The sequence below is a fragment of the Aspergillus aculeatinus genome (assembly GCF_003184765.1).
Source record: "Aspergillus aculeatinus CBS 121060 unplaced genomic scaffold BO66scaffold_70, whole genome shotgun sequence".
Lineage (NCBI taxonomy): Eukaryota > Fungi > Ascomycota > Eurotiomycetes > Eurotiales > Aspergillaceae > Aspergillus > Aspergillus aculeatinus.
Window position 1 is genome coordinate 150,445 of NW_020291539.1, and position 26,914 is coordinate 177,358.

Sequence of the window (26,914 nt, forward strand, 5' to 3'; positions counted from 1 at the left end):
TTGTTTTCAATACTCTCTCCATGGTTTCACCGAGCTTCGATGGACTTCTCTCCGAGGGCAATGTTTGTTGGTGTGTGTGATGAGAAGACGGAGGCAGGGCTGCGGGCTATGACGATGATCAGGTGATGGATAGTGGCGAGAATAAACTACTGTCCCCTAAGAAGTCTAAGAGGTGGGAGCTGAGGGAAGACTGCACTGCAGTGGAGAGAGAAAAGAGAGTGACTGAAGCGGCAAGCGGACTGATGTCATGGTGTAGTCAGTTTTGGGTCTCAGGCACCGCCCACAATCCCATCCAACCCACCCACTCTCCAACTGACTGACTGACTGCATCATCCTTGGATTTTCCTTTTCCCGCATTCTTTTTCCTTCCCATCTTTTATCTTCATCCACTTATTCTCATCCCCTCATCCCATCATCTCATCATCCCACCCATCCCACCCATCCCTCCGCTAAAACTGCATATCCCACGTTTATTTAGTCTTCAATGTGGCTTTCTAGATTCGGGTTGACCTAACCCTTTTTGTGTGAGGACTGAGGCTTGACACCTGCTGGACGGAACGTGTTTCACCACCTGCTCCCTTTCGCCTATCACCTACTACACTAGTATCTTATGCTTAGCATCCATCCATGTCGCCTAGCAACTCTCCACCGATTCAGCCGACCCGGTCTCTTTCCCAGTCGGATGAGCTGATGGTAGGTGAATCCCTGATCCTGCATCTTGATTCATCCTTCCCCAACTTGTAATACTGGATTGTTGACCGATCACATCCTCCCCGTAGAATGGCCGTCACTCGCCTATGGTCCACGCACATCCGGGCCACGAGGCGTCCAACGAGACTTCAGCCGAGGCCTGTCAATCCGTGGCCGAGTATCTAACTGACACGTCGAACTATCATCATGATATGCTCTACGATCTCTTCGAGGTCGTGCGATCGGAGGTTCCCAACCATGCCGACGCCCTGCTAAAGCTCATCCGAAAACACGCCTCCATAGAAGAAGTGCGTGCCTATCTGGACCAGACTCTCGCCGAAATGCGCGCTGCCGGAAAGGACTCCCATGCGCTGCAACAGCTATACGGCATTTGGCAAGGGATCGAGGTGGAAAGTGAAGCACCCAAGTTCCGGCCCATGATGATGGACATCCGATATCTGACGGGGAATGCTCCCTTTCGGGTGCCCGCGAAGCCTTGGACCAGCGTCACGGATGATGACGACCTCGTATCCCATCTAGTTTCCCTGTATCTGACATGGGACTATCCGTTCTATGCGTTTATGGACCGCAAATCCTTCCTGAAGCACATGGCGATGGGCAATGTGGATTCAGACTTCTGCAGCCCATTCTTAGTCAATGCGCTGCTCGCTAACGCATGTGTAAGTCCGGGAAATTTCGCCCATCGCTCTGGATCTGTTACTGAAGTTGTGGGATGGCACCGGCACAGTACTATTCACCCTATTCCGAGGTATACACGGTTCCTGGGGATGTGAGGACGAAAGGGGCGGACTTCCTCGCGGAGGCGGAGCGCCACATGAAAAGACACCAATTCGAAAGGGGCAATGATATTCGACTACCGACCCTGCAAGCAATCCTTCTCCTATATGAGAGGTAAGTCCCCTATCCATGCAGCTACCCCTTGTCGTTATGAATCCTTCGATGTCTGATGATTGAATGCCTTCTAGATATTCCGTCTCCGGAAATGGTGATCATGGCTATGCCATGCTACATCGTGCCATTGAAATGGCAGAGTCACTAGGGATCATCAATCATAAAAAGCGAGAGCTCAAGACATCGCAGATGTCGGAAGACATGATTATCTCCATCAAGCGGACCGCTTGGGGCCTCTATCAAATCGACACGTAAGTCTAAACCGACCTTGTTCAAGGAATCATGTGGACTAACCCTTATCGCACGAATCCTACCACAGGGTTGTTCACACGAACTTCCTCAAGCCAAGTCGCGTGAACTCAGTCAGCATTGACCGGATTGCCCGGGATGACGCAGGCGCAGGAGATATATGGACACCATATCCCCTTCCTCGCCCAGCCCGACTATCTTATCTGAGTCAGTACTTTGATGATGCTTGCCAGCTGTCTGACATTGCCCGTGACATCTCTCGGAGCTTGTCGAAGGAAGGACATTCTGCTCCCGGTTACAATCAGCGCAAACGGGAGCTGTATCTGCGCCTCCGCAAGTGGCAGCGGGGACTTCCGCCGTGCTTCGATCCAGCTGAAAAGCCCGCCCCCCATATTATCCTCCTCTGGTTGGTACCGCCTGTTCTTTTCGTCTATGGCCAAACCTAACGAGTGAACAGGATGCGATATCACACACTAGTGATTAATCTCTGCTTCGATGCCCTCGGCCCGAATGCACGATTGTCCCATCTGAACGAAGTCTCTGACGCCCAAGATCAGTTCAATCCGTTTGCCATTGCTATCTCGTCCGCGCGATCGATTGCCTCTCTCGCTCGACTCCATCGAACTGAGTATGGGATGGAACACGCCCACCAGTTCGCCATGTATTCAGTGAACCTCGCACTTTTTGCTCTTCTGGAACAGAAGAGCTTCGATATTCTTGACCAAGACTTCTTGACTTTGACCAGTGCCTTTTCCATCATCGCGTGTCGGTCCCAGGTGGGCCGCAACCTGTTTCATCTGTTCAAATTGTCCGTGCGCTCTCGCAACCAGGGATCGCGAGTCGCACACTCCACGGACGTCCCTCCCGGCATCAAGGAGTTGTTCCGGCAGGACTCGGAATCTCAGAAGCCCGACCGATGGGATCACTACGCCGAGGGGTTGACCAAAGCTGACGGTGACCCCAGCTACATCGATGGGATGAGAAGCGACGTGCAGTCGTCGGCGGCGACCGGGATGCATGATATGCTCGAGCGGTATGAGCGACTGAGCGTGGGCAAAGAGGAGGGATGGGGTGCCCGTTCCCGGCGAGGGATGTTTTGATTGCTGCGCCTGGGAGTATGATTGACAGGAATAGCAATCTGTGAATAACTTGTATATACGCTAGGAAGTACATAGCAAGCATGACTCGTTGATGATGGCGATGATGATAATGCAGTGTAAGATAGAAGCAATACAGCAAGACTGTTTCAAGAGAACAAAAGATACAAACATGAGCGGCCATGACTACTGCCTCCATTGCAAGTGCAACCCACAACAAATACTTCATCACCCCCGGTTGGATATCTTCGAGAAGCCGACTCGCCACTCCCCAACACCCTCAACGCCACCCTGGCCGCCACTCCTTACCATCGATCCCCCCCCTCCTCTTTTGCATCCTCCCGCAACAACCGTGACCGACACAATCCCAGACTCAGACAATCCAGCCCCCCAGCCCCCCTTCCTTCTCCGGCTTGCTCCTCTCCACAAGCCCGGATTCCAACCTCGCCGCCAACTCCCAGCCAGCAAGACGCCCAACAACTTGGACGACCGCTACCTTTATCCAATAACCCCATAGTAAGAGTAAAGATCCAGCCACTCCAACGCCTCCGACGCATTTCATTCCGGTAGGGTGGGAGTGAGCAGGAGTTGGGGGTGGAGGAAGGTTAAGTTATGAGAGAGGTCATTTGGGGTGCGGTGCGGTGCGGTTGGTCTTGAAGATGGGGGGGATGAGTGTATTGATTTTGGGATTGGGATTGGGATTAGGATATGTCTTGGATTGAGATGGTGGATGGGGGTTGTGTATAGGTGGGTGTATAGGTGGATGAGGGTAAGAGGTGGTGTGGGTTTATTGATGTGTTAGTGAAGCTACTATTTCTAACATTGCGTAGTACCCAAGGTCAACTACATAGACCTCATTTTGTCTACAGTCTTCGGGAAATCTTGGTACTGAGTTAGGATTCGGTGATAAGAACCTGGGTGAAAACTTATCTCCATGCGCCACGAGGATACCATCTCGATTGCTGGGAAAGACATACTGTCCAGAATTCCGGAGTTTACAGTGTTCTCCGAAAGGCCTACACTTGAATAGGACAAACAAAAGTTTCATTAACTCCGTACTATACACTACCTTGCCCTATGTCCACCCAATTATTCTTCCGGATTGGATATACAACATTTCAAAATACACAGGCAGTCTGGTTGATTAACATCAACATCGAGCTACATCCCATTCCATCCATTACAAGGCAGTAATGGAGAGACGCTTCGCCCCTCCGTTGCCCGTCAGCAGCGCCGACCCGCTGGATTGGCGGAGGTGGTTCTGATGGGTCTCCAGCTCCTCCACGTCCAGGCTGAACCGGCGCGGGCGCTGCCACATGCCCATCGACTCGTCGGTTTTGCCGGCTTCGAGCTTGGTGGGTGAGAGTCCGAACTTCGTGGCGATGTCCTGCACGCGTTCCTGGGCAGCCGTGGCGTCAATGGCTGCGCTCTGGCCCTCCTTGGCCAGGCGTCCTTGGGCGTACTGCAACAACTCCAGGTGCTGGGTCACTGCGTTTACGGCCGCATTGTGATCACTGGTCTCACTGTTCAAGAGCTCTGCAAGGGCGGTCTCGTGCAGAGCGGCGGCAGCAAGATGGTTGCCCGACGCTGTGTAGAGGCCAGACAGCAGCTTGTTCATCTCCAGCGTCACCGGGTCGGCATTGCCCCAGACCTGGCGCAGATTGTAGCAGATATCCTTGCCGAGCGCCGTTGCAGCGCTGACCTGGCCGCGACAGTACCGTGTTTCCACGAGCCGGCGACCAATCCACACCACAGCGGGTAGGGACCAGGTCTTTTGCACAATACGGGAGGTCCAGAGGTCGGTGAGGATAGACTAGGAAAGATTTTATTAGTAAGTACCTTGACATGGGCGGGATGTCGCTTACCTCCAAGTCTTCGAACATCTCATGTTCACCCAAAACAGTCACCAGGTCATTGAGCTCCGAGAAGGGTAACTCGGCGTATTCCATCGGAAGATCTCGCGCGTTGGCCATGATCTCCTGCAGGAGCATTTGCGACTCGAACGACATATTCTTCGCAGTCGTGGCTTCAGTGCACTTGTTCACCTTGTAGCCGCAAAGATACAGGCAAAGCTTGATGGCAGTAAAGATACTTTCCGCCAACCGTAGTCCGTCAGTCAAGTGGACAAATGAGTGGAAGACGCCAGTAACATCAGCCGCATCCTGGAAGCGTGAGCGGTTGCACAGGTCTCGCACTAGTCCAGTAGCCTGCGTCACGATATTGATGTTGTAGTCATCATTGGGCGACTCGCGACGGCACATGACGTAGAACTGGTGCACAACATCTTTCTTCCGCAGCGGTTGCGCCACCGAGAGCGTGTTGCAGAAGTATTCGTAAAGTTTGTCCTGGGTGTCTTGAGCCGCGGCGCTACGCTTCTGCTCCATTTGCAGCTGGTGCAGCTTGTCGCCTGCCGCCAGGGTGGGCATAAGGTCATGGCTGGACAGATGCTGTTGGAAGACACTATAGACCCGCCCTTCGCGAGACAAGTCATCCAAGATCTGTCGCGAAGAACGTGTTCGACCAAACACTTCCTCGAACGCTGCAACGAATGCAGCAGGTCGGTACTCGCCCAGATTCTGGCGGTGAGAAGCCGGTGTATCATGTATCACCTGCTGGTGCAGCTCGTTGATGAGCTCCCAGCCTTCATCAATATACCCGCATTCAAGGTAGATTTCTGCCAGGCCATGGGCGCGTTCCACTAGTGTATCGTGGTTGGCGGTGACATGAACGACTTCATCGACGTGCTCATGAAGCAGCTCGGCTCCATGGCGGCGGGACTCTGGATTATCTTGAAGGGCATACAGTCGCGCTATCTCACGAAGCCACAGGTGCGTCGTTGGTGCAGATAGCCCTTGCTGCTGCTTCGACAAAGCAAGCTCTTCGGTATAGAAGGCCCGCGCTTGCGGGGATGTATCCTTCTGGAGCATGAATAACTGGGCCATGCGATGCTTGATATCCATAGGCAGTGGCTGGGTCATGTCAGGAAGCGACCGCGAAGCCTCAGCAGTTGGAACCCAATCATTCGTCTTGAGAACTTGTTCATAGAGCTGAAGCGCCTCGCTTCTACGCTGGGGATGACCAGAACAGATTCCTGCAAGGGCCATAGTCGCGTCACGGGTGCGGGGGTCGGTAGGACCATACAGCTTCCTGCAGAGCTGGTGATGCTGCGAGGCTATCTGGTACCGCTCATTGTCCCCGGCTTCAGATGGCGAGTTCTCCAAGATAGACATGTATCCACTGTAGGTCTTGGGAAGCAAGCCCTCCAAAAGAGCCCGGTCATACCCGTCTTTCTCATCAAAATGCACGAGGGTGGGCCACAAGTGCCGGTACACATCAAGGGCATCTTCCCACTTCTTGTCTTGTTCGTACAAAGTGACCAAAGCTACTGCAGCCCGAACACCAGACGATGTTACCCTGCCGTCTGGGATGCAGGCCTTGTAAATCTTACTGTAGCTGTCTTCCGCCTCGGTGCGACGGTCAAGGCGAAGCGCCAGATCGGCTTCATAGTAGCGACTGTCCAGGGTATGCTTATCGTTACTGCCTAGTCTTGATGCAAAGAAGTCGCTGACCTGGTGCAACAACACCATTGCTTTGTCAAATTGGAAGGTCGTCTCATAGAACTCGACGACAGTTTTGACGACAGTAGTAACCGAAGGAACGGCCACTTGATCCGCGGTGATGGATGCTTTGAAAGCATTTCCATATACAATGGTAGCCAGTGCCACGTCCAGGCGCCGGAACAGACAGTACGCGTGATCGAGAGCTAGGCTGGCCATCAGGGGCGCCTGCTCCGAGGGGAACCTTGCCTTGGATTGTGGGTCCTCAACAGTAGGCCAGAGGTGCTTTAGCACTGCCCAGGCGCATTCGTTTCCTTCACGCCATTTCTCTGCTGCCATTCGTTGACTTGCCAGCTGGTGAGATAGGGCCAGGATTGACATTAGGTCACGCTCACTGCCAGCTGATGCAACAGTATCAATCCAGCCAGGGAGCAGTTCATTATCCTCTGGGGAGAGTGTCGACAAGCGCGAGCCGATGGAGCTGGCAGTACTCTTGGTGGGGATAATCCCTTCGGTGAGAGACTCGGCCAGAGAGACGGCTTGAGGGGTGTATTGCTGACCGGAAGATTTGTAATACTTCCACATTTGCAGAGCAAGGGCACGATCCATATCTTTCAGATCCATCTGCCGGGCCTCACCGCGAAGCTCCTCGGCACGTTTAACCATCTGTGGCGAATTCACGCCGCCCCCTGTCTCCAAATCTACCTCCAGGTCGCGCAGTATGCCTGTAGCCTGTTCGGGACGACGCTGGCGGCGCAGGAACTGAGAGTAATAGAAGGCCACCCTTGTTTTCTGATCCCAGGAGTCTGCGGAATCGGAGCCGCGAGCAGATAGGCCTGCCCACAGTCGAGACAGCACTGCGTCGGCTTTTCCGATCTGGTTATTCTCCTCATACATCTTGGCTAGGTAGAGGGAATAGGCTACTCGCCGCGGGTCGGTCGCATCCATCGAATGAAGCATTGTCTCATACTTGGTTCGCGCAAGCTCCAGCGCCAACTCGTCCGGAGGCGCGATTTCAAAGTTCTTGGTGAGGTAATCGGCTGCTGACATGGTTTCAGGTGAATGAGCACCGTACGTCTGCACTGTCTGGTGGTAAAACTGCTTAGCAGCAGAGTACGCCTCATCAGGTTGTTTGTTGGCATTATAAGACTTCACCAGTTTATCAAGGTACTGCAGTCTTTGGGCAAAGCCAATGTCGGATGAGCCCCATCCTGACAGTGCCATGTCCTTCAGGGCATCAGTCTTCATGCCTGCAGTGCGATCCGCTTGTCCGTTGGCTACAAGCATTTGTTCAAGGTCACGTGTAATTGCGTTGGAAGGTCCCAGTTGCGAACGACTGCGCATCCAAGCCTCGTACAGGTGATCATTGGCCCAGCTGGCATGTGTCTGTTCGGCAGCACGAGCGCTGAGAAGCAAGCTCTGTAGAAGAGCGGGAGACTCGTTCCCCAGAACCACACGACGAACACCAACAGCCAACCTGTATAGTTCCACAATGCTTGAGCGACTGAACTGGGACTCCCTGTTGGTAAGCTCCAACTGGGCGAAGAGAACAGTGTCGGGTAGAGCACGGCGGAATGTTGCGTCAAAAGAGATCTCACGATCGGAAGATGCCATTGGCGATGCCAGCATATGCGATAGCCAATAGCGTGCGGTATACTCAAGCAAGACATAAGCGTCCAAGTAACGGTCGCGTACAAACACGCTCATCTTGTCCCATGAGAGGGAGACCTCGTCAGTGACCGTACGGCGAACCCAGGCTAAACAGCGGATCAAAAGGTCAAAATGAGCATCTGCCAAAGAGAATGGTAATTCCTGGCGCATTTGAGCCCGTGCTTGGAGGTGCTCGCGGATCATTGGATGACGGAACGACACAAACCCATCACGAACAGCGACTAGGCGTTTGAGGGGTTGGAAGAGGTCACGCTCGAGGTTGGAAGAGCGAGGGGCTACTTTCAGTGTCTTGATATCAACTGCCAGAAGCTGTTCCACCTCTGGGATGCGCAAGGGACGCTCACTGGCCGCCAACCAGCCCAGAAGATTCTGCGCACCTTGACGTTTGATATTGGTAGTACGCAGATGGTGGTCAATCAAATCGCCCAGCGTGTTGGGCATTTTTGCAACAGCGGACGTCATGTCGCTGACAGTCGTTCGCTGCTGCATCGCCTCGACGGCCAACTGTGCCCATATGAAACAACCCTGAGAGCGGGATACGATCGCTGCACCCAATGACTCCCGTTGGGACGGCTCGAGGCCAGAGAACGAAGAATCCGCCGTCATCATATCGCTGACCGCGACTTGCATATCATGCTGGATCGTAGCGGCATTCATAGCAACCTGGTGTGTCTTTGTGGTCTCGCGGATTGGCAGTATGTCCTTAGACATAGGTCGGCTGAAAATGATCAACTTGGAAGGAGTATCGGTCACTGTGTCTTGCAGCAACCCCAAAAACGCGCTAACAGTTGTCTCGGCGTGCTTCATTTGGTCGAACCCATCAACCACCAACATAAAGTGCAAATTGGATTGCACAGCAGCGCGGATGGCAGTCCAAAGCTGTCCTTCAACTTGAGGGTCAGTTGCACCAGCCACTGCAAGCTCAATAGCGCCGGTCACAGCAGTCAAGATGGCATCTTGAGTCCTGCGGCTAGTTACTGAATGATCAAGGATCTGGATCAGAATTCCCTTAAGAATGCTCAGCGTGAGCGTTGTGATTGGGACGTCCGATCTGATGATAATCGGAATGACGTTCCAGATATCATACTCCGAGGAAGCCTGAAGTCGCTCGACAGTCCATTGAGCGAGTGCACTTTTGCCTGAGCCGGGATTTCCTCGGATCATCATAAGACTTCGACGACTCATAGCGAAGGTAGTCAGATGCGGCTCGAACCAGGAGAAGGATCCGTCCGCTAAGGAGTGGTTCTGGCCTTCAAGAAGCATCTGCAACGGACGATCTTGGAGCTCGAGGAATTGATAAATGACCGACAGATTGACTGATGTCTGATGTTTAGCCGTTCCTGCTTGCAGCACGAGCTCAGACACACGACGCCAGTGAGTAGCGAAGCGGTTGAAGTAGCGGAAGAAGGCCAAATCGATAGCGGTGTTCATCGACTGCCAATGCTGAGTCTTCGCTCCTTGGCGATATTCCCAAGCCACGTGGACGACAAGTTGCAAGATATGGGCGTAGATCTCGGCAACCTGTTGCTGCAGAGGCCGGGATGTAGGGAAGTAGGTTTCCTGCTGGAGCAAGAGCGAGATACCCATAGTGATGCGACCATAGCGGCCAAACAAGCCTTCAATTATGTCGAGTTGATCGATGCCCATCTGAGTTTCTAGTTAGAACATATCTTGCAATTGAGTGGAAAGAATCTCATACCTCAAGCAGAAGCAGCGTTGTCCCCCAGACAAGCGCAGTGGCTTCATCCGCGCCATCCATGTAACTGGACACTGCGTCGCGTAAAGAACCCACAGCAACCGCGAGACGCGAAGCTCGTCTGAGAACCCCGTCCAGTCGACTACCGTCTGCAGGCATGCGCCGAAGCCGCTCTGCCGCGATAGTATCGAAGAACACATCGAGACTCGGGGCTTTGTTCTCGATTTCCTCCGCCGTTAGACCAAGGCGTGTGGGACATTCTTCGGAGACAGTGTTGACTGTCTCTCGTAGGATTGGAAGCGACGTAACGCCTCCGTTCACAGCAATTGGCTCCATTGCGTTATTGGAAGCCATGCTGCATTCAATTCAACAAAGTAGGAAACCGGGGCAGCATAGCCATGAATGGTTTGCATTTGGCTCATGTGTGGTTACGAGGCACTATATGAACTTTGCACCACCATCGAGGTCAATGATGTTAAGGAAGTCCCGGAATTCCGAGTGCTGAGCAATCTTGACATCATAATTGTCTTCCTTTCAGCACCACGTCCTTTGGGGATTGTTACGGACAAATTGACTGCACGGTAACCGTGGATCGGGGGGCCCGGCGCGAAGTCTGTCGCAGCGGTAAATCTGGTCAAGATGAGGTTGTTTGAGTATAGTTCCAGGCAGATCGATCATGCGCCACGTGAAATCAGCGTAGTCGTGGTGTCATGGGCATTGCTGTTGTCGGTCCACGACGAGTGCGATGCGTCATCGACGAGCAGAAGTCAATGACATCACGAGAATAGTAGGTTTTCTGTGGCCGCCATACGTAAGATGGAAATGGCATCCATGAAGAGAAAGGAGCTATACAGTATCACTGGCTTTGAGGATTGAGATCAAGTGGATATTTGTTGAGTATAGGTATGAGGGATGATTTTCAGGGGAAGCGGAGGTGTGGTGTTGTGGTGGTGGGAGGTGACGGTGGAATACTGACTTAACTGTTTTCTGGGGAGGGACCGCCGGGAGATGAGATTTAGCGCTCGCAAGTTCGTCACCCGAAACCCAGCCACGTCGTAACCTACTGTATAATTGATTTATTGCAATTTTTTCGCAGTCCCCTTGATTTCGCACGTTTACGTTCAAATATCTATGACTCGGGTGCATTCTATGCGCTTCGACTTGGGTTCTTGTTCTCAAGGTAGAGTCTCCAGGTGAACAGAAACCATGTCCGCCCTACTCAAAGGTAAAATGTTATAATCAGTAGCCATCCCATTGGACTTGCTTGATGCGGTAATGATGATGTGAATTGACCTTGAAACACACCACTAAGTACAACAGCAGCAACCGAGGGGCTCAGGACAGCGATTTGATGTGTGAGGCTGCTGGCTGTGGTGGAAAGTTGGCTTCTATTTTGTGAAATACTACAAAGGGCTCTACTGCCAATAGGCAAAGATAATATGGAGACGAACATATTCATATTGGATCAGTGGGTCAAAGGTCTTCACATGGCTACCCCTGTTCCTCTGGAGACCATCGATCCTGTCAAACTGACGAAACGATTTGACAGAATGGTACGTCAACTGCTTTCAATTGCTAGCTGTGAGCATATCTCATGGATTCGAATACCTTAGGCTGTTAATAAACAGTAAATCATATATTAACATCTCTGAATAGTCACTTTGTATGGACCGCTTTTATAGTGATTCACCATTGCTCGAGACTGTTCATATAGTAAGGTCGACAATTGTCATATCTTGACAATCTCGCGCATTTCAAGGGAAGATATCGAAAAGAACAAAGTAATCATGGTTGTTGGTGAAAGATGTGCGTTACCTGAATTCGTTGCTTATATTCACGGTCAACGTTTTTCAACCGGCGGCTGTTGGCCGTATCCAACATACGAGGCCGTCAATTGACGGCGCACCCACTATGGAAATATGTCAATCTCAAAACTCAAAGTCCAATTGGATTATTACTTACCTCTCCCGCTTTGAAAGGCTTTTGACATGCCTGGTTGTCTTCTGACACTCAGCTGGGCAGAACTGATACCGTTGTATTATATTCCACTCCAAAGAAAAAAGGGATCGTATATCGTTCTTCCCCAGTGATATTGATGACCCGATGTACCGTCGATTTGAACTTCCGGTCTGTCCTGTAGTTATTCAGCTTCTGTTTTCCCTTCGCAAATGCAGATTTGTTCTTACCACATGGACAAACAATCCGCGATGTTAACCACCAGTGTGTTTGGAAGGGGCTGAACAGTGATCCACTCTTCGCTAGAGTTGCGCACTTGCAGGGCTGGCACTTCGTCCTGGGAAAGAATGGTGATGCACTCATAATCCTGCATTGTCGATCAGATATTCTGGAAGGCACGGAGAAGAATGCTGATCAATTCTCGTTGGAGGAACCATGAGCTTACCGTATGAGCACCCAAACCGATCTTAGACGTATCATCCACCGATTGTGAAGGATAATGTAGCATTCTGGATGTCGCACCTGGGTACTCCATCATTGGATCGAAGAACTCTTCTGGCAAGTCAAGTGCCAAAGCAAAGATTCGCATCAAGGACCGACATAAGCTCAGTGCCTCGGCGAAATATTCGATGTAAGTTTTTCGAAAGCCGGGCAATTCGTCCTCAGAGGGCCACTGGTTGTCACCATAGAGATCAAAGTCGTCTGATGGAAGCGAAACAAAACATGTGGTTCTCGTCGAGGATCTGCTGCAGGCTCATATCCTACCTCGAAGGGCTCGGAATACGCTCCCGGTATGCTGGCAATATCAGAGTCTGGCTCTCGAAGTTCGAGTCCAGCTATCTGCTCAGCATACAGAGGCATGAAGCCGCGAAATTTCTGGTCAATATGTCAGAAGTTTGTTCATGCAGAAAGTTCCAGTCTGAGAGACCTTGGAGTTTGCTTATCGAAGGTTATTGACATTACAACTAGAATATAATAAAGGCGCTATTGTTCCGAGTTGGAATTACTATACATCTGGAGGTTATCTGTAATAGAGGGGGGCTTCTGTTATAGGATTAAGGCCTTAGTATAGAGCTCGGCTTTAGGTATTAGTTGATACCTGAGGCCTTGTGCACTACGTACTAAACTAGCGCTAGCTTAGCACACATAAAAGAATTTTGTACAAACAGACGAAATAGCCTTGCAGCTATTTCTTCCTGTTCTAAGGCACATTTCGATCAGCACAATCTATCCGTCCCGTAACAATAGCTAAGGAATAATAGTCAGGTTTAGCAAGTCTAAGTAGACTTTTTAATAGCCCATTATTTAGCCGGCTATAGATGCCTGAGGTACCTATAGTACATTATATAAATATTGTTTAAAGGCCTACAGGGTTTTCCTCTTCCTGTCTTTTCCTATAAGTAGAATTATTAGTTGGTTAAGTTCATCAACACTCGTAGCCTTACAGGCGAGCCCCAGGTTATTAAGTAGCTTCTGATAGTTCTAAAAGAATTTATATTCAGCCAACCCCTGCGGATTAGGATACAATTCAACTGAAAGTTGTTTAGCAAATCAAAGCCAAATCAATGCATCTAGTACTTGCTAGGGGGTTTGTGCCTGCCAGACCGTTCCCTCTGAGGAAATATCTCATCGATTCTATGCTGGTCTTCCACTAGTGACCCACCATCGCCTGCCAAGTCTCATTGTACCTGTTACCATGCGGCTTGTTAGACTCAATAATCTTCCGGATTTCCTGCTTCTCCTCGTCAGTCAGCTCGATATCCCGAGATGCCCAATTCTCTTCTAAGCGTTGTGGGTTGGTGGTGCCAGGGATTGCAAGCAGTCCCTGGGAAGCGACCCAAGCCAGCGCGACTTGACTGAGCGCACAACCTCTACGAGCAGAGATCTTTTTCATTTCTTCCACAATTGCCTTGTTTTTATAGAAGTTCTCGCCCTGGTACTTGGGACCTGTAGCTTATGCGTTAGCCTATCATCTGCGGGATTTCGTCGTATCGATAGACAACTGACAGTTGTGGCGGCGGAAGTCATCTTCCGCAAAGTCTTCGGGTGACTGATAGGGGAAGTTGTCGACGAGCCAGCCATGCCCCAATGGACCATACGCAACGTACGTCACGCCAAGTTCCTTGCAAGCCTGAATCAGGCCGTCTGTCTCGTGCACGGTCTCAAAGGCCGAGTACTCAGCCTGAACGGCGTCAATTTTGGCAACTGCAAGCATTACGGTGAGCGAGGAGGGGCGCAAGGTAAAGGTCGACAAGAGACAACAACATACTTGAATTAGCAGTACGCAGGGTCTGTGCCGAGCATTCCGAAATACCGATATACCGAGTCTTTTCCGCCTTACGAATTTCATCGAGAGCTGTGATAGATTCCTGGAGAGGGGTATCTGGACGAGTTCAGTTGGACCTCGGGATAGACATGGCTTAAGTTTTCAATACTCACTCGGATCCATCCGATGCAGATAATACAGGTCCGGCGTAAAGCCTAGGCGCTCAATTGTGCCATCAATGTATGTCTTGATGTGAGAGGCAGAGTTAGTGACTGAGCCATCTCCAAAAACATCAAAGCCACACTTAGAGGCAACTGTTTCAAGCAAACGTCAGGTCAGCTGGAGACAGAAAATAGGTCCCGGTGGTCCTAGCTTGCTCACTGAAGATCTTATCCCGAAGATTGTGCTTCCTGATGAAGTCTCCTAAGAGCTTCTCATTTACTCCCGCCTGATATGACACCTGGATAGCTTGTCAGCCTTAATTCCTTTCCCAATTCCCCCTCCGAAGCCTTACAGCAGTATCCCAAAATGTGCATCCCAACTCAACTGCCTTCAGCAGAACTGGTTCGGCTTCTTCTAGGCTGAGGTTGCTACCAAACGCGAAGCTGATACCCATCGCCCCGAAGCCCGGCGACGGAACCTCGACACTGCCAAAGGGGATTGTCTTGACCATTCTGTTAATAGTGCTGTAGTATTCCAGTAACAATGGATGTATGTGATTGAAGACAGAAGACAGAGCGCTACTTATGCGGGCGGAAATATATAGACCCTTCACAACCTGCACTCAGAGCGATCCCTGGGTATTGTGTCATATAAGACAACCTGTTGCTGCTGGAGGTATTGCTAGACCGAGGGGTGGGGGATTCCCTGCTGCAGGTTCCGAGCTTGGGCCGATCGGTTGGTCATCCGGAATTCCGGGAAGCAGGCCCGGGTATCCAAGTTGCTCCCCGATGTATAGTCCGAAGTGTACGCCAGTTCCCCGTCCAATCGGAAGCCGCGGGTCACTGCGTCCAACAAACATATCAATCAGATTTATGACTATTCCTTATCGCGATTTCGTTTGTGATTATAAGACTTTGGGACTAGCCTGACTTGTATGGATAATGGAACGCAAGGTTTAGTTGGGTAACACGTTGTGTAGTGAGTAGGCCTTCCTTTGCAATGTTTCCATACCGCAAGCACACTTAGCTGTTTGGGGCGAACACAATCAAATTATGGGAGACTACAATGGAGAGATAAATGACTGGCTACGTCAGGGCACGAGGCCTTAACGTCTACAGCGGGGATAAAAGAAGATATTCGAGCCTTATTGGTGGTTGTAACATATACATAGGAGAATAATATGACGATGAGGCTAATCAAGCTTCAAGTTGTTCCACTGTGTCCCGAGATAATTCTCCATTGTAGGCCATCTATGCCGGATTCTGACTAGCACAAGCGGAAATATATTTCCAGTGTAGCTACGCCTGCTTTCAGCATGTCGCCAAACCCCCTTCTTATATTATTCTGGCTACAATCTATGTTACACAATACCTCCTGCTACAGCAGCCCATATCTACTATTAGGGCAGTCCGCTTCTGGGTCGATACTAATTCGGCGGGCTTTTAATCCGGAAGTCTATATTGTTATGTTGCTTACCCCTTTCTTTATATATGATATATTGTCTTAAAGTCCTATCAAGAAAGAATGTTTCTTCAGGATTAGTCTTAAAATTAATAGAAAACTACTTTTGACTGTTTTGTCTTGCCTAACCAACGTGTCTACTGCGTCAAGTAGTTCCTAACAATCTATTACAACTACTAAAACATCTTTTCTCTGCTGGTCTTTGCAAACAGGCCAGAAATAGTTAATTTAATTATTATATTAAAACTTGGAGTTTGACGCAAGGGGCTGTTCTTATTCCAACTGCCTAGTTCCAGATGGTTGGGTATTTATTAGCGATGGGAGGGTTGGTTCCACTGGGTGGAGTACTTCACCTTAGGTTCGGGCCTTGGTATAAATTACTACTTTTAACCACCATCTCCGATTACTAAGCGGCGATGATTGTGGATTGGTGATGCTCAGTTGCCCCAGTGCTCGATCATAATCCCAGGGCTAACTGCTCCCGAGCTGAGACAATGGGCAAGCTAGACTCGAGAGCAGGGGAGGCTAACGCTTCAGCATGTTAGGTCAGTTCTGTCCTTAGGTGTCAGCGCATATTGTGATGTTCCTTATAATACAGCCTTGGCCAGATACTCTACACTAACGATACAAGGATCCCCCTCTCAAATTACAGATATTCAGAAAGCATCTAGACCATGCAATGGCTCACGCCAGACTTGACCAGTAGTTTGCAGTACTGAAAATGCAACCACACAATCGGCGGCGGGAAGAGAGCCTTGGACGTTCGCTCCACACCATTGTAGAAGATGTTCTTATACCTGAATTCTACCACTCCCCGGTCCAGGTCGAGTTCAGCCGTGAGCTCCGCTATATTCTCCATCGGACGGCGGACCCCCGGGTCATCGGAGGGGGACTCAGCACCCCACATCACGATAGACTTGGGAGACTTCGCGAGGATGAGGAAGTGGTCCGTCACATTTGTTCCTACAATCGTCGTCAGCACGGCTCATTCCCCACGGCCCGACCCCCGAGGGACTGGATCATCAGGGCATCATGTTGCTCTACCTGGCTCGTAAGTACTACTCAGTAGCTGATCTTTCTCCCACAACGCCGATCCCTTGTTCGTATCATTTCTCGCAATTCGGGTCAGAATGTTCCGCTGAATTGAAAATCCTGCGCGTAGAGACATTGAAGATCAGCAGACGATCGCACATACAGACAGTGCAACGCAACGGACGGAAACTTACCATAGCCACCCCACATGCCGGCACAGAATCTCTCGAGCAGTTTCGAGCCGCCTCCGATGGCGTCGTTGACCAACTCCGGTTGGATCTGAGACAGAGGGACTTTTCGCACACATGAATCGTTCAGCGAAGGGTGTTTTCCGGGGTTGAACTTCTTGAAGGTCTCGCTCTGAAATAAGTGATCATTTTCGGGTCCAAACGGCTCGAAGTAGCAATCGCTTGTCCAGAGCTGCCAGGCCCCGACCGCAGTGAGCGATGCGGCAGCTGTGAATTTGGCGAAGGCTGCTGGCCTTGATCTCGTCAATCGGCCTAAAAGTGACATGTTTGCGGATATATTAATAAGAGACTCGAGTAGAAAGAAAGTCGGGGAGAGGGACTTTTCTAGTTTATAGCAAGATCGATCCGGGGAAAAACAGCCGATTACTAAGCGGTAACCATTTTCTTGCTCACAATGCCCTGCGGTACGGAAGGATACAGTGGCCACTCTGCAAGAACAAATTCTGTGAGTAGAATGATAAGCGTTAAGAAAGTAGGGCAGGCGGGCGGACATATGGATGAGTAGTAGGTAGTTATAGAGAGTCTTATAAGCAGTTACCGCTGCGGTATAACACTTAGTAAGGGAGTTTTGTTTTTGCAGAGTGGCCACTGTATCCTTCCGTACCGCGGAAGCACTTCCCGAGCGGAACGAACTCCTTTGGCGTGAGTTTCTCGGTACCAGTAGCGGTTATCCCCGTTCTTAGATTGATAGGGTTCCTCCTATCATGGATGTTAGTTATCTTCTCCGGTCTGAATCGGCTTGAGATCCCCGTCTTGGACTTGCATATAGTCTGCCGCCTCGGCATCTGCATAAATCCAGGGCTACTCTACTTGAAGCTTCAACACAGTCGACCAGCGCACCAAAAATCACCATGGGGAGCGATGCAAAATGGATGCAGATAGTTGAAGAGAAACGATCTCTTCGAGATAAGGCTTTGGAGCCATATCTAGTTTCGGATATGGATCAACGCCTGCCTCGAGTGCATAACGTTCAGGACCGCTCTTGCGTCAGAGATGACCCCGTCGCCCAGGAGATCACAGATATCGATAATGTCCCCAAGCTTGTGGAGCGGCTGAGATCTGGAGACTATACAGCTGAACAGGTGACTCGTGCCTATATTCGAAGGTGCGTGCGGCATGACCTGCGAAGGCCAGGAGCATCGCTCTGCATAGCTGACAACGTCGGTATAGGGCTGTGATAGCACATCAGTTGGTATGCCACATGCCTTTATCTAAGTACTCGAAGGGTCTATGTCTTTTAACATGATCTCTCCTATCAGACTAATGCCATCACGGAAGCAGTCTTTGAAGACGCTTTGCGCCAGGCCCGACAGCTGGATAGTTCATTCAAAGAATCCGGCAAGCTCAAGGGCCCGCTCCACGGGGTCCCAGTGACCGTCAAGGATCAATTCAACGTCCAAGGCACCGACAGCACATTAGGGTACATCGGTCGCTCGTTTCGTCCGGCCGAAGAAGATGCTCTCATCGTCCGCATCTTGAAGGAACTGGGCGCAGTTGTTTTGCTCAAGACAAACCTCCCCCAGAGCATTCTGGTGTGTATCATTCACACCTCCAAGAACTCAGCAGAACTCTTGGAAATAACCTCCGTTGTAGTGGGCCGAAACCGAAAACCCTCTTTGGGGGCGAACGGACAATCCCCGTGATCCAGAGCTCACGCCGGGAGGGTCTACAGGTGGCGAGGCTGCTTTGTTGGCTCTTCATGGCTCCATCTTTGGCCTGGGAACTGACATCGGCGGGAGTATTCGTATCCCAGGGGCTCTGAACGGCCTGTATGCTCTCAAGCCAAGTGTCGGTCTCTTGTTTCTTCTTCTTCTCCTTCTTCTCCTTCTTCTTCTTGTTCTTCTTCGCTCGTTTCTACATCGCTGACACATTTGCAGAGCAATCGGTATCCCGCTGCGGGAGTGCCTGGATCCACCGAAGGGCAGGAGAATGCCCCCTCTTCGGTCGGCCCCCTGGCTCGCGACCTGGAGTCACTGTGCTACGTGAGTCGGCTTATTGCAAACTCCGCACCTTGGGAATACGACGCAAAATGCGCTCCTCTGCCATGGGACGAGAAGGTCTTCGAGGACATCCAGACCCGCCCGCTAGTAGTCGGACTAATTCTGGACGATGGAGTCGTCCGAATCCACCCTCCGGTCGAACGCGCCCTCCGAGAGATTGCCGCCAAGCTCACGCAAGACGGACACGAGGTCATTCTATGGGACACATCAGACCATCATAGCTGTGTCCAGCTCATGGGCCAATACTACACGGCGGATGGGGGTGAGGACCTCCGTCGTGACATCAGCGCGGCGGGCGAACCGATGATCCCGCATGTGCAAGCGCTCATAGACCGCGCGGAAACGAAATCCGTGTACGACTATTGGCAGATGAATCGAACAAAGACCTCAATGCAGCAGGCGTACCTGGCCAAGTGGAATGCTGTCCGTTCGCCCCGGGGTAAACAGGTGGACGTGCTTCTGGGGCCGACGGTACCACATACGGCCATCCGGCATCGGGCCCTAAAGTACGCCGGCTATACCAGGATCTGGAACTTGCTGGATTATCCGGCTCTTGTGATTCCTGTCGATATTGTTAGAAAAGATATTGACAGGCGACGAGAGAGTGGTTATTCGCCGCGTAATGCCCTGGACACCTGGAACTGGGACCTCTACGATCCAGATACTATGGATGGTCATCCCGTCAGCTTGCAGATTATCGGGAAGAGATTCAATGAGGAAAAGGTCTTGGGTGCGGCAACTGTTATTGAGAGGATCTGCAAAGTAGACAAGTGATGCTTGGCTGGCGGTGTAGGCATATACTGTGGTAGACCCTGTTGATTCTGTCAGTACAGCACAGAAATACAGAGATTCAGGTCTTTTGATTACGCTTTATATAACCGTTCCTACTCTATTGCTGGCATCAGTTTTGGGAATTTCTTCATGATTTATTTACATTTTAAACATTAGGTCTATTAGTTGACCTCAGCAATCTCTACTTTCATCGTTTGATTTTAGTATTTTGAACGGTTTAAAAATTATCTTCTCAGCAATACAATTTATATTCTATCCAATAATTACCATTGCAAATATATTAGAAATATCAGATCAGTATCTCAGCTCAAGCACCTTAGATTTGTCAATTCCTTTGCGAATTAGAGTAATCTTCTGCGACAAATTTGTTTATACTGTTGAAGTTTATATCTAAATTCACTATCAAGGTGACATCGGGTAGTGGAATTATCATGCCAAGAATTTGATCCCTATACCTCTACTGCACGAGCAAAATTAACAGGGTCAACTACAGCATGGAGGAGCGCATTCTATAGCGGATGTAGATGCACAATTCGTCTCCACGTACCCTGCACTGAGAAATGTGAAATGGACATCATCAAGTACATTATAAACTCATCGCCAGAGTACTAGCTAGTTCTTATCTGGGAGGGTAGTCCGCGAATGCCCTCAATCTCATGTGGTCGAAAATGCATACCGAAATATCTTGCCAACGCCTCGACTCGATCGGTCTCCTCAGCTATTGTGGCCACTACCGTGGTCTCTCCCCCAGACACTCTCTTGACTTCAGTTCCGGACAGAATATAGATCCCAACGGGCTTGATCCCCTTGTCTTCGTCCATCAGAACACGGGTACACGCCAGTTGATGTGTAAACCAGAGCGTCCGACTTTGACTGGTAAAGTAGTTCATCATCGCAAAGTCCTCTGGCAGGAATTCCACCTCTGAGAAGCAATACTGGGGGATCCAGCCCTTTTGAGGCTTGCTTCTGGTCCTGTAGACCCAGAGCTTCTGCGTTTCGTCCACGAACTCGGTCAGGCTTGTTTTGATCAAGGACATCTCGCTGGGCGCCAGCAATGGCGCCAAGATATTCTCCTGCAATGGCAATGGGCTGGTGGGACTGTTTCGGCCGAACCCAACATCGACCTATATTGAGTTGTATGTGCGAGTTAGAGTCGACTGCGACCGTCCAGTGAGCTCCATCTTCGGAAGGGTTACCATATATTTGTGACTGGCTATAGTCACGACCAGAACCATGTGATTGCTATACGGCAGTTTAACCATCATCGTTCCGCATGATCGAAAGAAACCAAAGAATCCGAGGGCGTGACCTACAAGGAGATGTACCCTTCATCGGACTGGTTTCCAGACCCGACCGCACGACTCACCCGGCCTCCTGTGGGATACACTCGATAGCCCAGGGAACGAAGCACCACGTAGAGGAGGTTGGTATTCTCCATGCAGTAGCCATCATGAGCACGGAGCACCAATTTTTCGAAGACAGCGGTAGGATGCACAGAGATTGAATGGTGAGTTGAGTAATGGAGGGCCGAATTGCCCCACGGTATGGCTCCGAGATGCCGCCGTTGCAGCTCAGTTAGCGCTGTAAGGGGGTCTCGCTCGACGGCAGTCTTCAGACTCTCGAGACGGGGCTCTCCCGTGCCCGTGCCAGATGCATGGCCGGCGTAGTTGATGCGCTCGAGATATTGTTCCAACTGTTGGGGGTTGAATTTGGAGAATTTCATTGTCATGGTGGATAGCAGCAAGGTTGTTAAGAAACAAAATTGGAGGCTGGATGGAGTTTGGTAAACGGCATTCCCAAGCTAAATGGCTTTATGTCGGAGAATTGCGATCCGGCGTATCTACGGAGGCTTCACCACTACTATACATCGGATACATCGGAGATAATGATTGACACAAAATGTATCCCTACACCGCGGGGAGACGGGTAGTTAGGGACTCTACTATGATTTCCCTTCATCCGAGCTATCCCCGGAGGTTGCCCCTTGACCTGCCTCCTCACCCCGCCCCCACTACCCCGCAGGAACATGAACCATATGAAAGGTTCTGAATTCGTGGTGGCAAAAGGGGACCGGGGGAGTCGTCCATCTGGGAGTGGTTTCCGCGTCCGCATACCTCGCCACGGGGCCCAGCACCCGCAGATCATTCCCGAAAACCGAGTCCGAAAAACGGACGTAGTAGTCGTCGTTGCGAATCAAGTCACTGTTCTCATCCCAGGCCTTGATTATCTCGTAATAGAGCGGAGCGACGTGCGCGTCGCTGGACCAGGAGGGGAACCGATACGTCTGCTGGATCCTTTGCACAACCTCGGGCTGGTACAGTCGGACATCCGGGTCGAGCGTCGCCATGTTATAAGCCGCCAGGGCGCTGTGACCACGGTATGAGCCACCGTGTCGCGCACGGTCCCGGAGGCCACACATGATGGTCAGCGCCGTCAGGATGCCCGTCGACATGTCCGAGATCGGCAGGCTGGGAAGCACCCCTTGGCCCGGGGGACACCCGAATGCCTGCGCCATCACGTACGAACTTCCTGCGGCCGCATCGGCCACTTGCTGCCACCCCGGGCGCTCCGCGTAGTATCCATCAGGGCCGTAGCAGTTCTCATCGACGTACACAATGCCTCTGCCACGCTTTTCAGCCATGCGCAACGCATCCTCGAAGCCGAACCCACGCCGCTCCAGAGAACCTAGACGATAGCCCTGGATCACGACGTCGGCTTGCTCAAACAATGCCGTCAGGCGCGCGTGGTCGGCGGGGTCATCAAGGTCGAGGTCGATTGTCGTCTTCCCGGCCATTAAGGAAGAAGGCTGCGCGGGCGTGTAGTCCTTGAGTTTGGACGTGTTGACGCGGATGACCTCTGCTCCCATCGATGCAAGAGCGGCCCCAGCGGCTGTTGCGGCGATGATACGTGCCAACTCCACGACTTTGATGCCCGCCAGCGGTCGGCGGTCTTCCGTCTTGATGCTCGGCGTAGGCGGGAGAGACGGACCATGCCCTTGTCGTTTGTAGTTGACCAGCGGATGACGAGCAAGAGATCTACCCATCTCGGTGGCACGCCAGCCCGCGGGGGAGTGGACGATGGATCCAGACAAGCCTCGCTCCAGCATGAGCTGCTCTATCTCCTGTGCACGGTATGTACGGACACGACTCCCAATGAGTGCGTAGGCGTCGTCAGTCGAGCGAACGGTAGCCTCAGCATCTCTCTCAATGCCGATTGTCCGTAGGACAATCCAAGGGTCGAGTGAGCCATGAAGCTGAAACCAGGTGTCTTTGTCCGCGGTCGGATAAATGGCCGTGGCGCGAAAGACAAGCGCCGAACCGGATTGACGGTCTTTATCCCACTGGGGCACAGTTGGAAGTTGGATCACGTCGGGCCCCGTGTGGCCGTCAATATTGACCAGTGCTGGTGTGGCTGGGTACAACCCAGCATGATTGGTATTGACACACACTGTAGAGCCGGGGTCATCGCCGCGGAGCTGGAGGATTTCAAGACCAACGATGCCGACCATTGCGTGCAGCACGGCGGTCACAGCCTGGGCCTTGATCGGTCCTGGAATGCAGGGCAAGGCGTCGCCTTCGAATTTCACCCCGTCAAGCATCTCACTGGCCTGCGTGAAACCGGGCGTTTTGGCCGCAAAGACTCGCAGCAATCGCTTGCATTCTTCCGGTACTGGAGTGAAGCTGGCGTCCACATGCGTGCCGGGGCCGTAGATCTCTTGGGGTGTTGTAGCCATTTTGTTCGCTTGGATAATTATTGGAACTAGTTGCTGTTGAAAGAGAAGCCACAATCTGTTTTTTTTTTCCTGGGGTATTTGAGGGTTTGGTTCATGCATCCATGATGCCGTAGGTTGTATACCTGGTGCTGGCCCAATCGGAAAGGCCGGCAAATCTCCCCGGACTCCACGCAAGTTGATGTATTGTTTAACCCCGGCGTTCTCGCTCTCGTCATCGCCTTCTCGTCCAGTTTCCATCTTCTGCATACAACATGTCGGAACAAATCCAAAAAGTCGCGGTGATTGGCTGCGGTGTCATCGGGGCTGGCTGGGCCTCCCTATTTCTCGCCCGAGGGCTGGACGTCACCATATACGACCCAGCAGAAGGCGCAGAGAACTCGTTCAAACACTACCTACAGGATGCGTGGCCGTCCCTACAGGCGTCCATGCCAATTGGCGACTTGCCTGTGACAAAGTACACATTCGTAAAGGATCTGGCGACAAGCCTACGGGATGTGGATTTTGTCCAAGAGGTATTTCTTTAGACATGCCCGTATCGTGAAGTTTCCAGCATAACTAAAGTCTTCATTCCCCTAGAATGGACCAGAGCGCGCAGACTTCAAAGTCGAGCTCATGAAGACACTCGATCAGCATACCAGACCAGGTGTCGTCATCGCCTCATCCTCCTCTGGCCTTCCGGCGTCCGGGTTCATCGAGCGGTGTCAGCAAGATCCAGGTCGCATCCTGGTCGGACATCCATTCAACCCAGCACACCTGGTGCCCTTGGTAGAAGTCGTTCCTCACCCCGCGACCGACTCCAGCGCAATCGCCACTGCGATGGGTTTCTACCGCTCGCTCGGCAAACGACCCGTTCTGCTCCATCAAGAGATCCCGGGGTTTGTCGCGAACCGCCTGCAAGCCGCCATTAACAACGAAGCATACAGCTTGATCAGCCGCGGAGTGATCTCCGCCGAGGACCTTGATACGGCAGTGACCTCGGGCCCAGGCCTTCGGTGGGCTTTGACAGGACCGATCGTGACGAATGCTCTAGGCGGAGGGGGAGGGTCTGGCGGATTTGCGCAGCGGATTGAACGGCTCGGGCCGTCGATCCAGGCTTGGGAGGAGAACATTTCCAAGCACCGGTTTGCTTGGAGCTTTGAAGCTGTGGAGAAACTGAATCAGGAGGCGCGGAAATGGCTTGAGACTGTAGATTGGCAAAATATCAATGCGACCAGGGACCAGATGCTGTTGAAGGTACTCGCGGCGAAATCTAGCCCCTCATCACGGGGAGAGAAGATTGAGAGGTTATGATAGACTAGAGGCCTTGAATTAGTCCTGTTTCGAGACTAAGACCTTGCAACTTACTGTGGTTGATCCCGTTGACTTGGTTGGTACATTAGAGGTGCAGGGATTTAAATCCTTTATAAGCAGTAAACCTCCCCTCTATACCGTCGTCTTAACCAAGCCCCACGTAGAGTTCATGTAGCTGTAAACTTTCTACAAGTATATAATCATACTACTTAGTTTTCTAAATGATGCCTTGTATACCTCAGTCTACCTCTTGTTTTTTTGTCTATATGAACAAACCCCAAGCACCTTAGTTAATCAAGATGCTTACTCATAAGTTCTTGACTCGTCAAAAGTGGTGATCTCTCGAACTAAGGCTGCTTAGGATACTTCACTCCGGAATCTATGAAGAAATCAACAAAAAGCATAAAGGCAAAGTGTAGAGCTGTTAATAATGCTGAAGGTGGTGATGCTAACTCTCAATGATTAAACGTTATTACGGCAAAATCAAAGGATTCAAATCTCTGCACTTCCTTAACATACTATCGAAATTAATAGGGTCAACTACAGTAGTAATCCTCTTCCGATTAAATATTTATCAGATTCTATCACACCCCGGCTTCTTAGTTCACTAAGCGATGCTTATTATTGATTGTTCTATTCGCACTCTTGGCAGTTTTTGTTGTTCGAAAATAGATCAGCACACCAAGTAGATATACCAATTACGTATCACCAAATCTCCTGAAATGATGAACAGTGATTGTGCCCGAGCGTACCCCGGAAGTAGTTTTCACGACACTCTGACAAAAGGAAGAGACCATATATATTTGCGGGGCGTAGATAACAACGTGAGCTCCTGCATGACACAGATTTCCTTACATCAGAATTCCACGCCTTTCTTACAATCATGAAAGCCACATCTCGAACCAGTCCAAGAAGCTCCTGAAACTCTGCTCCTTGGCCCATCTCTCGTACGGATCCTCCAAAAACGCCCGCGACTAGAATGTTGCTCTTAGTATGCCTCCAAGTCAACCGGGACTTTCTTGAGATAGAACTGACTGCAAATCCATGCCCGACGCCCGAGAAGATCTGGATGTTGAACTTCTTCTCCTCATTCGTCAGAATCTCGATGGCTCTGCTGCGCTGCTCGGCCGGGAAAAGACCGTCTATGTTCGCGACGGAAAGCAGAATTGGCGCTAGAAGGGTCCGTGTCTCAGTAATGCAGGACAGTATTAGCGTGGGGGGTGCGCCTCCTACCGTCGATCTGCGAAACGTGGCTTTCATTGATGAAGGAGGGATGGGCGATGGCCCCGGCCTTGCAGATTCCGGCCTTGGAAAGCTGGGTACAAACGAATCGCGCCCCCCAGCTACGAGATCATTCCATGGCAGGTCAGTCGCCGCTTCTCGAGTGTCGTGACGAGGTAGGCAACGAAAAGACTTACCAGTGGCCGGCGCATACAAACTTCACATTCCCGTCCTTGTTATAAATTGCGTCGACCTCCTTGACCCACCTGGCCGCAATGTCATCGGAAGACTTCATATGCTTATTCTTCCAGCCATCAAAGTCAAACGTCGGATCGGTCAGGGGATTTGCAGTAGTCCTCCAGACGGGATCCTATTGCAGAGCGAGAATCCAAGGAATCCCAAGGATCAGTACCCATATCACTGCACGTAGACGGTGTAATGTGCGGGGCATTGCGTACGTACCCCGGCAAAATAATCCACACCCAAGGTCAGATACCCAGCGGCCGCAAACGAATCCATTGTGAGGAAGTTGTTGATATGCAGGCCGAAGGCATCGGGGAAGAATAACAGCACATGCCCGTTGGATCTGTTCGCGTCTGGCGTGGCAATATAAGTGTCGACTCCGGCGATCTGCTCGACTTTGCCTTTAGGCTCTCCCGTATGGATGGAGCCTTTGAAGCAGCAGGCGCCAACCGGTTTGGCCAGAATCGGGTCCATTGCTATTGATGATGATAGAGTATGGAGGATAGAGTAGGGAAAGACGAGGTCGTCTGGAGGTGCGCAGGTGCGATCAACCAGTATGGCTGTGGCTAATACCGAAATATCAGAGCACCATCGAGTCACGTGACCTGATATGATTTGGCAGGGTGGGCGGAGGGTGG

General features: G+C 51.2%; 10 protein-coding genes across 10 annotated transcripts; 3 read left to right on the forward strand and 7 right to left on the reverse strand.

The window, feature by feature from the left end:
- Positions 1-797: 797 nt before the first annotated feature.
- Positions 798-2,951, forward strand: BO66DRAFT_335047 (fungal specific transcription factor domain-containing protein; the record flags this gene model as incomplete). The annotated part of the gene is made up of 5 exons (XM_025644229.1): positions 798-1,370; positions 1,439-1,602; positions 1,677-1,853; positions 1,922-2,257; positions 2,309-2,951. 5 exons carry the CDS (start codon positions 798-800, stop codon positions 2,949-2,951), a joined length of 1,893 nt encoding a protein of 630 aa, XP_025498817.1.
- A 1,050-nt stretch (positions 2,952-4,001) lies between these two features.
- Positions 4,002-10,226, reverse strand: BO66DRAFT_475423 (uncharacterized protein; the record flags this gene model as incomplete). Its single annotated transcript, XM_025653235.1, has 3 exons — positions 4,002-4,761; positions 4,814-9,823; positions 9,876-10,226. 3 exons carry the CDS (start codon positions 10,224-10,226, stop codon positions 4,129-4,131), a joined length of 5,994 nt encoding a protein of 1,997 aa, XP_025498818.1. The 3' UTR covers positions 4,002-4,128.
- A 1,496-nt stretch (positions 10,227-11,722) lies between these two features.
- On the reverse strand, positions 11,723-12,689 carry BO66DRAFT_405949 (Clavaminate synthase-like protein; the record flags this gene model as incomplete). Its single annotated transcript, XM_025648996.1, has 5 exons — positions 11,723-11,781; positions 11,835-11,896; positions 12,059-12,195; positions 12,274-12,501; positions 12,594-12,689. The coding sequence occupies 5 exons, from the start codon at positions 12,687-12,689 to the stop codon at positions 11,723-11,725; spliced, it is 582 nt and encodes a 193-aa protein (XP_025498819.1).
- Positions 12,690-13,479: 790 nt separating this feature from the next.
- Positions 13,480-14,786, reverse strand: BO66DRAFT_384529 (Aldo/keto reductase; the record flags this gene model as incomplete). The annotated part of the gene is made up of 6 exons (XM_025646094.1): positions 14,609-14,786; positions 14,476-14,554; positions 14,268-14,408; positions 14,098-14,211; positions 13,836-14,033; positions 13,480-13,775 (listed from the first exon to the last, which is right to left on the reverse strand). The coding sequence occupies exons 1-6, from the start codon at positions 14,765-14,767 to the stop codon at positions 13,480-13,482; spliced, it is 987 nt and encodes a 328-aa protein (XP_025498820.1). The 5' UTR covers positions 14,768-14,786.
- Positions 14,787-16,305: 1,519 nt separating this feature from the next.
- Positions 16,306-17,299, reverse strand: BO66DRAFT_432358 (uncharacterized protein). Its single transcript, XM_025650638.1, has 3 exons — positions 16,944-17,299; positions 16,762-16,869; positions 16,306-16,680 (listed from the first exon to the last, which is right to left on the reverse strand). The coding sequence occupies exons 1-3, from the start codon at positions 17,260-17,262 to the stop codon at positions 16,385-16,387; spliced, it is 723 nt and encodes a 240-aa protein (XP_025498821.1). The 5' UTR covers positions 17,263-17,299; the 3' UTR covers positions 16,306-16,384.
- A 549-nt stretch (positions 17,300-17,848) lies between these two features.
- On the forward strand, positions 17,849-19,771 carry BO66DRAFT_384534 (amidase; the record flags this gene model as incomplete). The annotated part of the gene is made up of 5 exons (XM_025646095.1): positions 17,849-18,102; positions 18,168-18,189; positions 18,257-18,529; positions 18,591-18,785; positions 18,875-19,771. 5 exons carry the CDS (start codon positions 17,849-17,851, stop codon positions 19,769-19,771), a joined length of 1,641 nt encoding a protein of 546 aa, XP_025498822.1.
- Positions 19,772-20,397: 626 nt separating this feature from the next.
- On the reverse strand, positions 20,398-21,518 carry BO66DRAFT_415516 (arylamine N-acetyltransferase family protein; the record flags this gene model as incomplete). Its single annotated transcript, XM_025649539.1, has 3 exons — positions 20,398-20,913; positions 20,986-21,031; positions 21,103-21,518. 3 exons carry the CDS (start codon positions 21,516-21,518, stop codon positions 20,398-20,400), a joined length of 978 nt encoding a protein of 325 aa, XP_025498823.1.
- Positions 21,519-21,800: 282 nt separating this feature from the next.
- On the reverse strand, positions 21,801-23,522 carry BO66DRAFT_334940 (CoA-transferase family III; the record flags this gene model as incomplete). Its single annotated transcript, XM_025644223.1, has 1 exon — positions 21,801-23,522. One exon carries the CDS (start codon positions 23,520-23,522, stop codon positions 21,801-21,803), a length of 1,722 nt encoding a protein of 573 aa, XP_025498824.1.
- Positions 23,523-23,773: 251 nt separating this feature from the next.
- Positions 23,774-24,812, forward strand: BO66DRAFT_463274 (uncharacterized protein; the record flags this gene model as incomplete). Its single annotated transcript, XM_025652401.1, has 2 exons — positions 23,774-24,034; positions 24,099-24,812. The coding sequence occupies 2 exons, from the start codon at positions 23,774-23,776 to the stop codon at positions 24,810-24,812; spliced, it is 975 nt and encodes a 324-aa protein (XP_025498825.1).
- Positions 24,813-25,693: 881 nt separating this feature from the next.
- BO66DRAFT_463276 (dienelactone hydrolase) lies at positions 25,694-26,750 on the reverse strand (the record flags this gene model as incomplete). Its single annotated transcript, XM_025652402.1, has 5 exons — positions 25,694-25,786; positions 25,848-25,984; positions 26,046-26,155; positions 26,231-26,403; positions 26,496-26,750. The coding sequence occupies 5 exons, from the start codon at positions 26,748-26,750 to the stop codon at positions 25,694-25,696; spliced, it is 768 nt and encodes a 255-aa protein (XP_025498826.1).
- Between the last annotated feature and the right edge of the window lie 164 nt (positions 26,751-26,914).